The 14773-nt window shown below is 37.6% G+C and overlaps 1 protein-coding gene across 1 annotated transcript in view; it reads left to right on the forward strand.

Moving 5' to 3' along the window:
- SDK1 (sidekick cell adhesion molecule 1) overlaps positions 1-14773 on the forward strand; it is a gene marked incomplete at its 5' end in the record, with an annotated part of 281508 nt that overhangs the window by 4619 nt on the left and 262116 nt on the right. The window contains 2 exons of the mRNA XM_010075218.1: positions 1885-1991; positions 4896-5043. Coding sequence (XP_010073520.1) covers positions 1885-1991; positions 4896-5043 — 255 coding nt within the window. The remainder of the gene's footprint in view (positions 1-1884; positions 1992-4895; positions 5044-14773) is intronic.

A 14773-nucleotide genomic window follows, 5' to 3' on the forward strand; every position in this document is an offset into this window, starting at 1 on the left:
CCTGCTGAAATATTAATAAGTCATAAAAGGAAACCGAAGTAGGACACTTCTGATCTAATTGATTTGTTTTGTCCTAGTGGCAGGAAAACTAACTCTGTATTACTGTCTTAGTATGGATGAATACCAAGGAAAGAAGCCTTTAATTTTGGCTCTATTTAATAGACAAGCACAGGAATAAATGTTAGCCAAGTACAATACTAAATCTTTACAGGAGGAAGAAAAGCTTGTTAAGCTATAAACTATTTGGTAAAATGAAGTGTAGAAATCACTTGTCAATATTCATTTGTCAGAACTTTTTTTTTTTTTTTTTTTTTTTTGGTAATGATGATTTGCAACAATCATCTGCCTGCCAGAGAAGGAAATGATTCTGTAAGGAACTATGGAAGGCTTGTGTCCTATTGATTTCTATCCTGTGCCTTGTATTGTCACCTATTTTCTCACTCTGTTTCCTATGGCAGACTCACCAGGCAAGAGGAAGCATGGCTAATTCTGGGTTATATACTCACTGGCCTGCAAGTGTTGGTGTGCTGATTGTCGGGTTTACTACCCCCAAACAGCACTGTTTTGAGTCTTCCTTATCTTCCCAGTACAAATTGTCAGAATCACTGGAGAAAATTTGCTGGTTGCTCCAAAGGAGGTCAGGAGGAGTCATCTCTAGGCACAGAGACAGACAGACAGACAGCACAGCTGCCTACAACTCATATACTTAGGAAGCCAGGGTCTCCTGGGAATCACAGGAAATAGCTAAAATTTGGCCGTGGTGTTGGGCTCTGTTCTAATTCACTGTATTTGGTTGTCTGACCTATTTGCTATAGTGTATTTAATTACAATGATAATGCAGTGATTACACTCTTCATTTATCACTTAAACGAGATTTCTTCTACCTCCTTTGTTTTGATGCTGTCTGATCCTATTCAGATATTAAGCTCGGTATGCGGGTGTGTACAGCATGTGTGAATATGAGAGGAGATGCTTTCTTTTAGTGGAATTAAATTTAGAAGATTAAAATTCAGCAGTTTTATTTTTCCATATCTTTTCATAAAGACTTTCATTAATCCTACCGTAGTATCTCCAGAAGGTGACCGGGGGAATATCCACTTTGATTAACGTTTGTTTAATGCAGGATTATCTATATTATTCGTGTGTTTGATTCACATTAAAACTGTGCCTATCAGCTCATTTTCATGTTGAGTAATCAGATATAGTTGAATAGGGAAGGTGAGCATTAGTGGGCTAAGTAACTTCTGAAGTATGGTGAAGGGCAGAACAAACACAATGTGCAGCGCGCTGTGTCTTTTCCAGTGTTCTTCTGAGTTGCAGGGTCCCACTGTGTAGTGAACATCTTTTTTCATTGGAGGGCTTTGATATTTCTTGCAAGTGTTCCTAATGCCTACGTTTAGGTTGTAATCTTCTTATGAACAAAATACCAGGTGTCTTTGCCTAATGCATGAGGGTAGATAAAACTATGGAAAACATTTAAGTCTGTATTCCAAGAGAATGTGTGGAGAGCTAATTAGTATTTATGAAATGTAGATCTTAAGACTGAAAGATATTTTGTGTGTTCCAAGTATTCTTTTCATTTGTATAGAACAGACAATATTGTAGCCAAAGACCAGAGACTATATGAAAATCACAGGATGGTTTGGGCTGGAAAGGACCTTAGAGATCATCCAGTTCCACCCCCTGCCATGAGCAGGGACACCTCCTACTAGACCAGGTGGCTCAAAGCCTCATCCAGCCTGGCCTTGTTTGTAAGGAAAAAAATACAATAACCATTTGAGTCAATGTGTAAAATATTAGAGGAGAAATAAGAAATGTCCCATAAAGTAGCATTGATCTGCCCTTAGGAGGAAGTGCACTATAATTCTGCATTTTATTTTACAGGTACATCGTCCCAGCTTTGCAGAGGTCTGATGCTGGGTTTTATCGGTGTGTCGTACGGAACAGGATGGGGGCGTTGCTGCAGAGGAGATCTGAAGTTCAAGTGGCATGTATGTTTGAATGGAAGCTATTCTGTGATTCATTAGCTGACCGATTCTCTTTGTGGGTAAAATCCAACATACCAGTAACGTTTGCTAGTCTGAAAAGTTATTAGATATCATATTTAATAAATTTTTAAATTATTGCATTGCAAGAAGTTTTGCACCTTCTCTAGTTATCTTCTGGGAAAGAAAGAGTTCAAAGCAGTGCACCATTAAGTCTTCAGAGCAAGCTTTGAGCCATTCAAAGCCATCAAAGCCAGATGATAGTTTGGAGATAGCTGTAGCATGAGGAAGTTGTTATATCTTTCCCTGAATGTGCAGGAATTAAGAAAGGCCATATAGCACAAAATAAGCAATCAATCAAAACAAAAAATGAAATCCCGGAAGACATAAGAAGATATCTGAAAGAAAACTTTATGGTGGAGATAAGCTTTGAGCCATTCAAAGCCATCAAAGCCAGATGATAGTTTGGAGATAGCTGTAGCATGAGGAAGTTGTTATATCTTTCCCTGAATGTGCAGGAATTAAGAAAGGCCATATAGCACAAAATAAGCAATCAATCAAAACAAAAAATGAAATCCCGGAAGACATAAGAAGATATCTGAAAGAAAACTTTATGGTGGAGATAGGTCCATGAAGATTTCAGATCATAATTCTTGCGATGCAAAATAAGCAGTTGTTTTGCAGCGAAAACCTTGCTAACCAAACTTTAAAAGTCTGTTCTCAACACATTTCTACACCAAACACCCCAATGTTTGTACCTCTTTAGTTTGTACTACACAGAGTTTTTCAGAGTTGACCTCTAATTTGATATCTGACTTCCATTTGGAAATGTTAAACTGATTTTCTCAAGAGTTAGTTAACATGACCTAAGAAATGATTGCATACTCTAATTTTCTTTTTTTAACATATAAAAAATATAATCCAAATAACTTGTCTGGAAATAGGAATAAAATTAGGCCTTGTCCTTTTTTCAAAGTAAAAATAAAAAAGAAAATAAAAAGACAGATTAGTATACTGCATGTAAACGATGTGTTACATGGATCAAATTTCTCTTCCCCAGGGTCAATAACTGGCAATTCAGTAGTAGTAAATGTCACTTGATAAATTGAATTATTTATTAGAAACCCAAATCCAAGGAAATTATTCAAGTTAGTCACTATATCGTGAAGGAAATTGCATGGAATTTTGTGTATTTTAAAATAAAAACAGTTGCAAATGTTACTATGTAAGTTTTGGTATCATGTTCACCACTTTATTCTATTACAGTAAATGATGTGGCTGTGCCTGTAATGTCAGTAATATCAGTAATGTGATGTTGGATCTCTCAGTGATATTGTTTCAGAGATCCTGGGAGCTAATGATGTAAAGATCCCAGGAAATTAACTTTTTTTACCACTGGATAGAGGATGATTCCCAATACACTTAAGCTCAGGATCTCTAGTGAAAAATTGAAAGGCACAATTACAATGTGTATTGAGAAAGATCTGAGGTATTTTCCACGTCCTGGATCTCTGAAGTAGCAGGGAGCTAGTTAAATAGTTTAAAAAATGTTCTCCACACACGCTAACGTGGTACTGAACCAAATGGGAACAGATAGTTGTGAGAACACTGCTGAGTAAATCTTAATTACAGAATGGGCTTAAAAACTCTGGGATTGTAAAGACTAAAATAATCATAAGACAGTGAAGTTAATGAGATCCACCTACGCGGTTTGAAACTCCTTTTCAAGTAGATGATCTGATTACAGTTGTAAGAAATGTGGAGCAAGAGGGGAAGTACAATGCTGATTATGTCTGAATAAATAACTTGAAAATCACCAAGATGCTAAAGCTTCTTTAAAATACCATGTGTTTTTAATTTCTGTTCTTGTTCTGTCTGTTCTCATCTCCTGCTCTCCACAGACCTGCTAGCAGTCTGCTGTGTTTCAATGTCCTGTGCATCCCTCTCTGCAGCAGAGAACTTGTAAAGAACCCTGTGGTCCTTAAAAAAAAAAAAAAAAAGGAATGCAGTGTCAGAAGGCAGAGTAGTTCTCTGTGTGTGTCAGCTTCTTGGTTTAAAGCAAATTAAAATGCATAGAAGTTCTCTGGAGGGTGAATAAGTAGGAGCCTCCAGCCCTGTTTATCTACAGCCCTGTTTATTTTAATGGATAGGAATGTGATACAAACGGCAAAAGAAGAAAACGCTCACTGAATTTTTACAAGGACTCCATAGATCTGTGAAGTTGTCCATGAAATAAAACCTTCAGAGACAGAGGTTCTGCAACAGTAGTTTTCTTTCTTCCATTAAAATTTTTGTTAAAAGCCACTCTTTAATGCTACTGATGCTTTTGTAAATGTCAGAGATTTAGATCCACTTTTTAAATTGTAGCATAGTGCCAGAACTACTAACTACCAACGTGACTATAGCCTTGTTATTCTGGTGGCTGTTTGGGTGTCATGGCTTACTTTCGTGGGTCTGACTGTATATTGGTTTGACTACAAGTGATCCAGCTATGGATAAAAGGATTAAAAAAAAATTGTGACGTTATATAAACCATTTGCATTCATTTGCACCGCACAGGAATTTTTTATATTGTACAAGGATTTATTAAAAAAAAAAACCACCAAACCTCAATTAAAATGTCACTTTCAGTTAAAAAGGACTCACTCATTGCAGAACACTGAGGCCAGGCAGTACTGCTGACTGATGCTCTTCTTGTGTGCACCAGCAGCACTTGGCTTTGCCTTTTGCCTTACTGCTCTTGTAAATCTGTATTTATCAACACTGTCTCATGGTCTGTTGTGTCATATTGACTAATTATAGCGATGCCAACGTCTGTTGTAAAACACCATTGTTTCTTTGTCTACTGAAAAGAAATGGGAAGAGAGACAAGAACTTCCAGGACTCTCAGTATAATTTTTTTCTTTGCAGACATGGGAAATTTCATGGACACGAACCAGAAAAAAACAGTGACTCAAGGACAAGCTGCAGTTCTAAACTTCCTGCACATACTCAGCTATCCAAGACCACAAGTGACATGGTTCAGAGACGGGCACAAGATTATACCAAGCAGCAGAATGTAAGTCATTTTAAAGCTCAAAATACCCCACCCTAAAATATGATTAATTACATTTGATAAGCAACTTACATTTTAAGTACACTAATTAAGGTTTAAAGAGAATAAAGGAGCCTTGCTCATACCAACTTTGAGATAAATTACTATTTTAAGACCGTCTCTGAACTTCCTAAGCAGTTTGACAAAATAATTCATGTGATTTTAATGGTCCTGATGCAGCATAAGGGAGTAGATACGCAGAATGTCTGCGCTTCCTTCATGCTATTCATTTTCATGATACATTTTGGGAAAGTAAATGCTCATCTCTCAATTACGTTTACTTGAGTGGAGTAACTTAATGAATACTGCAATTTTTATTTTTTAAAACAAGTCTGATTTTTTTTTACATGGAATTATGCTATACTGTACTATGTTATACTATTTTCCTCATGATAAAATTCTAAATATTGCTTATTTTTTCCTTTTTTAGCCTGCAATGACAGTTTTATTTCTTTTTGACTAATCAGCAGCTCACCCACTAACGGCACAGTACTTGCACTTTGATTAGTTATTATCTCAAGGTGTGCGCATTTATCTTTTCCTGAAACAGTTATGAAGCCATCCTGTGTTTTTACCTGCACAGTTTTATTTAGAGACTGAAGGGGTTAGCTGTAACATTAAAAAATGTAGATAAAATATTTTTTTACTTGCCTAATTTATTAGGAAACTGTTGAAATGCCAAGAATGTTGGTGGTTATTTTTATGTGTATTATATTTTCATGTGTCCAAAGGGATACATGTGCTAGCAACTGATGGTAATGGGATATTGCTGAGCTCCAGAAGGGGTGGTGAGTCTTTAGAGTTTATATTAGAAAAGGAAGACTGGTCTTGGATTTTAATTTTATTAATCCGTACTATGTATTTTACTGCTGCCTATGTGCATTTTTTAAACCTGAAAGCTAGTATTACAGGCTCTTTGAAACTGTTAAAATTAGTATTGCAGGGATGTGAAGCAACTATGTAATAATTTATGAATAATTTAATAGTAATTTGATGGGAAACAAGCTGGAAGATGAAACAGTGGGTTTCTGGGCAATCTCTTGAAGAGAGCTAAGTGACAAATCCTGAGTTATTAACCACTAAGAATCCACTAGCTCCACTCCTGCCACATTACAAATTTTCTTTTGTCAATGCTGAGAATACACAAATCAAAAATTTGCAGATGGTGAAAAAGCCTTGTTATCCAGGTAGCAGTCAGCTTCTTGGGAACTATCACTGGGCAACAGACCAGAGTGACCTATGCAGGCATGCAATGTCTGAAAATGAGATTTGTGTGAGTTCTCTTACAGTTTGGGAAAAGATTTGGTAATATGAAATCCTGATCTTCATATGCTGTGCTTTACTCTTACTCCTGCCCTGTTGGGATTGTTAGGGTAAAATCACTGGTAATTCATAGCACTGTGGTGATGCTTACAAATGGGAAATCTGCCAAACTCTGTTCTGTAGTAAGGGTTAAATGTACCTAAAGTTTTCCACATCTATTTTATTTCCCTGGTCAGATATTTTTTCTGAAAGGAACTTAAGGACATTTTTCTGGCTTGTATAGGAATTTCTGAAAACTTTTGCAGTAGAAGTACACATGCTGAAAGTGTGAACCTCCTTGGAAGTTTGATACATATCAAATAGTAAGCCTGATAAGTTCAGGAAGTGACAGATTTATGGTACACATACCAATCATCAGTGCACTCGATGTGCAGTATGTCTGCTGCTCCCTCAAAGTATTGGAAAAACCATATAGCATCCACTCACGTATTGCTGTCCGTGAAATTCTGGAAGTAAATGTGGCAGCCCTAAAAATACAGTAGACTTGAGACATGGAGAAGATGCATATAAAACTGTGAGAAACATAAGAATATTTTATGGGAACCCTGTTTCTTATCTGTAGAGCAATTTGTGCATTTAACATCATGTTTTCTGTACATAAAGAGGTGTATCAATTTAACTGATCAGTTTAGCAAGTGATACAGTTAGACTGATGCATCAATCTGTCTGGATCACCCGCTAAACTGATCAGTTAAATTGATATAACCACCTTGTATGGATGCTCTTTAAACACATTAAAAGTACCTTGTATTGCTAAATCGATATAAAGCTTTTTTAATCCTCTTAAACAAGCTTACAATGATTTGGGAAAATCAGTCAGCTAGTCTGTCAGCTATAATCATGATTTCTAAGAGTGACATCGCTGCAGCGTATGCACACTGGGGAAATAAGTGGTGCTAAAAACGAGGAGAGTAGTGGTGGTTATGGTACCCAATAATTTCTCATCAGTGCCTGCTGAATACAGATTAAGTAGGCATTGCCCAATATTTTATCTGTAGCAACTTTTAAGAAAACAATTCATTTAAATAGTTGGTCAACTTAATTCTAACTCATGCAAAAGCCTTAATGTACACGTACTTAACACTGCACCATTTTTATGCCGTAATAATGATCCTGATGCTTATTTACACACGGCTGCTGTCACCACTAGAATGAATTCATTTCACTGGTGTGGAAACAGTGTGCTGAATTGTCCTTATGTGAGAAATAGGAAAGATCAAAAGTAACGAGTAGTTCTGAGAAAAAAATAATTCTTAAGATGTTTCAAGGAATGTCATTTAATTGGCTCTGCAGTAGGGTTTGCCTAGCAGGTTTAAGGTATTAAATGCTGATGTCTTTCTCTTTTACTGTTTACTGGTATTTAGGACATTCACGGGGAGGGGTTCTGCCAGCTATTCAGCATTCCAGTGGTAATATTTTTCTAGTGAGCCAAGATAGCAGGATTGCTGAATGGTCAAAAAATTATGGTATCACTATATGTGTTGTTTTAAAGATACAACATGTCAAATAAGACTCTTATTTGTTCTTTGTGTTTTCTAATACTTATTTATATTCCTTAACACAGTTGCCAGGTCTAATAAATCATAGGATCATAGAACAGTTTGGATTGGAAGGGTCCTTTAAAGGTCATCTAGTCCAACCCTCCCTGCAATGAGCAGCAACATCTTCCACTAGATCAGAGTGCTCAGAGCCCTGTCAAACCTTACCTTGAGTGTTTCCAGGGATGGGGCATCTACCCTCTCTCTGGGCAACCTGTTCCAGTGTTTCATCGTGCTTATTGTAAGAAATTTCTTCCTTGTATCTACTCTAAATCTACCCTCTTTTAGTTTAAAACCATTACCCCTTGTCCTATTGCAACAGGCCCTACTAGAAAGTCTGTCCCCATCTTTCTTATAAGCCTCCTTTAATATTGAAAGGCTGCAATAAGGTCTTCCTGTAGCCTTCTCTTCTCCAGGCTGAACAACCCCAACTCTCTCAGCCTGTCCTCATAGGAGAGGTGCTCCAGCCCTCTGATCATTTTTGTGACCCTCCTCTGGACCTGCTCCAGCAGCTCCATGTCCTTCCTGTGCTGAGGACCCCAGACCCCAGCGCTGGACGCAGCACTGCAGGTGGGGGTCTCACCAGAGTGGATATTCTTGAGTTCTGATGACCAGGTGTAACAAACCTGTTATTTCCTGTTCCTCTTACTGATCATTAGGCTGAAAATGTCAATTGCTTATGCTGGCAAAAAAAAAAAAAAAAAAAAAAAAAAAAGGTGGATAGCTTAGGTTTCACCATTTTTTATTCAGAATGGTAATTCTGCTCTGTGAGTGTGCATGGCTGTGATATTTTCTGGGAGAAATTTTTCTCTGAGACATAAACAATTTTTTTTAAACTGCATATTCTGTTTAACGGGTAGTCTGACTCATGGTGAAATTTTGCAGCAAATAACTGTGTGTTAATTCTCATTTTAGTGGTGTTGGTGCTGTAATATTTTGTTAAAGCCCCTGGATAAAAACAAGAATAGCTTGACAAGTTTCTCCTAAATAAGTGTGCATGTACAGTCAACAAATCTCTGTATAATATAGGAATGTGGAGCGAATGGCCTGCGTATACTCAAGGGGTTGTTGGTATAGTTTATGACTTAAGGCAACTAACGAATCTGCAGCAGAGCTAGTGCGACATGATGGTGTGTGTTTAAAAATTTAAGTCCTTAAGTTTTGTCCCCCCTGCTTAGTATAGTGTGCATGTATATTCATTTTGGCTTTCGTGCATCATCTATCACCAAAGCCTCAGCTTGATATTTTAAAAGAGTGTTTCTAGATCATCAGAATGTGGCTGTGTACGTGCTAGAAAAGTATGAAGTGGAGAATCCAAGAGAAGACCAAAAGATCAACAGCAAGAGAAAATAAGCAAGGAGATGAATCTCACATGAAAATTCCCAAGAAGTTTTAGAAAAGACTTCACATTACACCTAGACAGATTAATGTTTTCCAAATACACAAGTAGACTAGTGTGGAATTACATCTGCACTATTACCTAGGGTCTTGACTGATGGGATGATTTCGCCTATTTCCCCTCACATCTTACAGAAAACAATAGCCTTTCTAAAGGTAACTGCATCAAAAGAAATTGCTATTCTGAGATGTCAAGTCTTCAGCTTGCCTTGCCTGGGTGTACTTCATCAGATTTAAAAGCAAAGCACATTCTCTTTCAAACTTTCTTTACAAAAGTGTCATGGTTTAACCCCATCTGGCGATAAGCTCCACACAGCCGCTCGCTCACTTTCCCCTGGTGGTATGAGGGAGAGGATCGAAAAGGTAAAAGTGAGAAAACTTGTAGGTTGAGATTAAAACAGGTTAATAAGTCAAGCAAAAGCTGTACATGCAAGCAAAGCAAAACAAGGAATTCATTCACTACTTCCCATCAGCAGGCAGGTGTTCAGCCATCTCCAGGAAGGCAGGGCTCTGTCCAGCTACTTGGGAAGGCACAAAGGACAGTCGCACCATCAAGGTCTCCAATTGCCTTGCAGTTGTGGTACTGAGGAATTAAATTCTTAGTACTCTTAGAGGGTTGTTTTACCTTTTTCTAAGTGAAGGACTTTTTCACTGACAAGATTCACTCTAGCCATCAATCCATTTATTGTTGATTTCTTTAAGAAGAAAACTTACACTGTGAAGACATTATTACTGTTTTTCATTAACTTTCTTACAGTGAAACTATTTTTTTTCCCCTAGTAAGCTGCAGTTAGATGAATATTAACTCGTATCTTTAGTTAGTGAAATCACGTCTGACACAGAACAGGAAAGTTCATTTTTGGCATATAAAGGTACTTGTGGGGTGTCCCTTTCAGCTGGGTGAACATTTGTCACTTAGTTAACTGTTAATGAACCAGAGCACTTTACAAATGTACTTCATCCCACTGGACAGGGAAGATGAATTGCAGTGCCTTTAGGTATGTATGCATGAGTTTAATATCTATTTTTTGCAGTAAGAACAATTCATTATGCATTCGAATGTGTGTGGTCATTACTAACTCTTATAGAGACTTGAATGTGCTGTCGGCTTGTGGAATAAAAATATGTTAGGCACAAGCAGCCGTCAAATATGACTTGCTGTGGTTCTGAATACTCATAACACCTTGGAAATAAGCAAAGCTGGTGCAGATTTACTAGCCATTTGCTAAGGTATAATTGTAAATATATTAATGAGAGTCTCAAAATAAAGTAGCTGTAGGTAAGTAGTCTTTAAAAGAGTGGAAAAATTAAAATATCTAGGAATTATGGGCTGATTTGGGGCTGATATTAGAATTAGATTAGGTTTTGCCTTGATGAGAGCAGCTCACTTAATGTGACATGTATACATTTTTCACTTTAAAACAAACACCACTTCATTTTATAGGAGCCGTTCTGGTGACAGCAATGCATTTCTCTACAAATACTAACCTGTCATACTGCTTATGTTAGTTGCACATAATTACTTTTCACATATACCGGATAATACTTAATTGAAATTGTGATGATTAGCATTAGTGAACAATAAATTCAGAGACTGTCAACTCTGCAGTGTATTAGCTGAGTAATTCTTAAAAAAAAAAAAAAAAAGTTTGCAGATCTCCTAAGTCTGCTAACGTTATGGAGTAACACCTCTCAGCAGAAAGAGACACGACAAAAAATGTATAAGTTGTTTTTATCGTACCTTTTATAGGCTCCACATTAATTTTAAAGTCAATACCTAAAAAACAAGTATATTTTGTAGCATTGAATTGTTTCCTTCAACTGAAATTCAATTAGTACCCTGTTATTAATTTATTTAACCAAACTCCTGCATTGAGTAATTTCAATTTGGAGGAACAGGCAACACTAGGAATCATCTTACATAAAATTTTACTGTTATCCCCAAGGCCCATGTGCATATGAAAGGCTGCAGGGAAATCTCCCATCGTCTCTTCAAGCACTCCGTTTGAGTCCTCCTAGATGCTGTCAGTGGACTGTTTTGAGTATTATTGTCTACTGTGTTCAGTAGAGGAAAACATTAACACCTCGGGGTAAGCAAATCCCAGGATTATTTTCTAAAGCTGTTTGACTTGTCTAGATTCAACCTCATTGTTTTTCTCTCTGCTCATAATTTGTTTGCCACAGGTTTTAAACATATGTTTCAGAAATTAATTTATTCAGACCTCTTAACTTCTAGGGTGAAATCTCAGCTGTTGGTTAGCTGAAGGGAGAGGAAGACTGAGTCATGTTTGGGGACCATGTGTGTGCTGAATGCGGGGTGTGTAGGGTGGAAGAGAGAGGGAAAAAATTGCTGCCAAAGAACATGCCTTTTAGCAAGGCTCATTTGGAAGTGGATTCCTCCCAAGAGAAACACTCCGACTGATGAGATGTGAGGCACATTTTGGGATTTGACCAATATGTTTCATTACAAATTTGGACCACAAACCACAGAAGGCTTTTTAATATATATTTTTTTGTAAGCCAGGGGAACTTGCTGCCATTATCCTAGCACTGTAAATTCCATATATTTTCACAGACAAGGAATGGCTGCTTGGAACTAATATTGTGTTTTAAGGGGCCTCAGCTGCTCTCAGTATCTTACAGCACCATCTTCAACGGCTGTAAATTTCAATAAAACTTTGAAGATCACTGTCTAAGAGGAAAGTCTGACTGTTGGATATTGTTTTTCCTAAGATTATCAGATTTAAAGAACAAAATCATTTTAAGTGACACTACATTTATTAATCATAGATTTGGAATTTGTAAAACAAAGGGAATGGAAGTGTCAGTAGAAGGAAACCTTTTTGCTCTAAGTATGATTTAGTTATCATAGCTTGCAGTAGAAATTGATTTATGAGTTTGTTGCTTTCCGGGGACAAATGTACTTTGAGAGAGAAAATATGGACTATGAAAAATGTGTTAATAGCACTACTCTGTGAAAGTGAACTATTTTTGAAAAATCATATCCAATTTAGGGGTGGGTAAATATGAAGTCTCACTGTCATTGTACTTTGTGGTCCACTTCGTACATCTGCTGCATTTCCTAATCAGCACTAATTATGATATTGGGGACAAATCATGAATTTAGTCCTTTAAAAACTAATGTGCTTTTGTGGAAGAATGTTTTTTGTCCATCTTTGAACTACTCTGTCTACAAAAGGAAATATTTTAATATGCAGCCAAGATAAGACTATTTAAAAGTGTTGCAGTCATTCTAAAGAGCAAATACACACAAGAAAACTATTGCTTTATGCCTAAAAAGTGGCAATTGCTCACGAATCCCTGGGAACAGTTTATCTCCTGTGACCCCTCACGTATCTCTGTTTTTATGGAAATAGATTCGAAATGCTTGTGTCTTATCAAATATAGCAGAAGGTAATGTCCTATGTTTACCAATTAACTTTTATTAATCAAAACTGACTGAAATAAAATGTATCTGTCAGTACTTCTGACTGTATGCAGAAATGGACAAATGCTGTCTTTCCTCATGATTCTAGTGGAATTCTAGATGATGTGCAAAGGTGCTAAGACATATAAGTTAGTAATTTTATAAAACAGATTTATGTAGAATAATTTAAAAAGCCTACTATTGTGGCAGGTTTACTTTCATATGGAAAGCTGTTGTGTAATTCAGAAAAAAAACCCACAGGACTCTGCATTCTGGGGATGTATTGTGGCTTCTGTGGTTGATCTGCATCAAGTCTACTTTGTTAACAGTATTCAACTTGGATTTAAAGAATTTGGTACATGGAAGGAAATGTGAAGCAGACCTTACATTAATTAATGCTGCAGAGAAAGGGAGAAGCTGGCAGCCTGCCTGTGGCTTATCTCTGATCTGTAGTTGTGAGTGGAATCTTTAGCTGTTCTGTGCTTGGCCTTCATCTAACAGATTCCAAATGAATTTAAATAAATTGTAAATGCCCTGTCTGAGGTTTCGTGGGTCTATCTGATCTGTATGAGAGGGCTGATTTTTGACTATGGTGAAACTTCGTCAAGGCTTCTTGCAATTAGAAGTGAGAAAGAACAGTCAAACTCTGCCAATATTCGTGTGAAATCTACTTGTCTGCTGCATGTTAGCACTACCTTTTATTTCTCAATACATGCCTGTGGCTATTTTTATATATAACACAAATCTGTTGTTTTACATGTCGGGACCAATTCTAGACATAGGCAAACAAGGCGCCTGTTTATTGGGGTGACCGCAGTCATCACTTCCTTGCTCAGCTTTCTTCTCTTTGCTTTTCCTTCTAAGCTCCTGTCACTGGAGTGGGGAAGGAGTAGAATAGATCAGCCTGTAGTTCATCATAGCAGTGGGAAGGGGAAAGGGTAGGAAAGGGAAATGCTGGAGGAAATCTCTGCCTCTCCTGCCCTTCCACCTGCCCGGTACATGCCATCAGCAGAGAAATGAGGAAATCCATAGCGGGGGCAAGAGAAGTGCATGTGTGGAGTCTGTGGATACTGGGAGAGAGGTGGATTTTGGTGCTCAGCCTTAACAGAGGACGGAAAAGACAGAGACAGGAACTTAGAAGATGGGGAAATAGTCACAAATCCTAGGAGAAGGAGAGGGTGGATAAGGAGGAGTTGGGAAGACAGTGGTCTGGGAATGACAGTCTTCACTCCCATGGCAGGAGTGCCAGTGTCCTGAGAGCACAGCCCATGCTCGTGTCACCATCTTATTGTGAAGCCCCATGAGAAGAACAGCCAGCCTCTTCCAAAGACCAGAGAAGCCCCTCTGCTTGTTCCATGAGCTGCCTCGCTCTTCTGTAATTTCTTCCCCCAAAATCTTACTGACCCTCTCCATCCAGACTCCCACTTATGTCCCCAATGGACCTAACCTCCCGTTACTGGAAAACTGAACACTGCCAACATGTTGTCTTTGTTTGTAGTGGCTTATTTGTAGGATTGGAACCTAATGTGTAATTGACAAATAAATCAATAGCTCAAAAAGCAGGAGAAGCAATATCTAGCAATTTCTAGCTTGTATGTTCCTGGCTCCTTGAATTCTCAAAACAGAGGTGTAAAGGAGACCTTATTTAGGAAAAGCACTTGAAAGCACTCTAAGATCTGTACAACAATATTTTATGTATTTTTCTCCAAAACCTCAAAGGCTGTTCACTTTTTAAAATAGAGTTTTGCTAGATTTTGCTCAATGATTTTTCAAGAACCTGCATTTGCTGTTGTCATTCAGCAGCCAATACCATTTGCAAGAGTTTTAACAACTCTGTTGCTGTCTGCCAGCTGCCATATGTTCTTTTCCTACTCCCAGCATAATACGTCTTCACTGGAAGAAGAGTGCAATACTTTCATAATAATCGCTAGTTCAAATCACTGATTATTTTAAAACATCAAATCTCATTTTTGGCAATTCATCGTCTGTTTCCATGGGAACTGAAACC

Source organism: Pterocles gutturalis, unplaced genomic scaffold (assembly GCF_000699245.1).
Source record: "Pterocles gutturalis isolate BGI_N339 unplaced genomic scaffold, ASM69924v1 scaffold7237, whole genome shotgun sequence".
Classification (NCBI taxonomy): Eukaryota; Metazoa; Chordata; class Aves; order Pterocliformes; family Pteroclidae; genus Pterocles; species Pterocles gutturalis.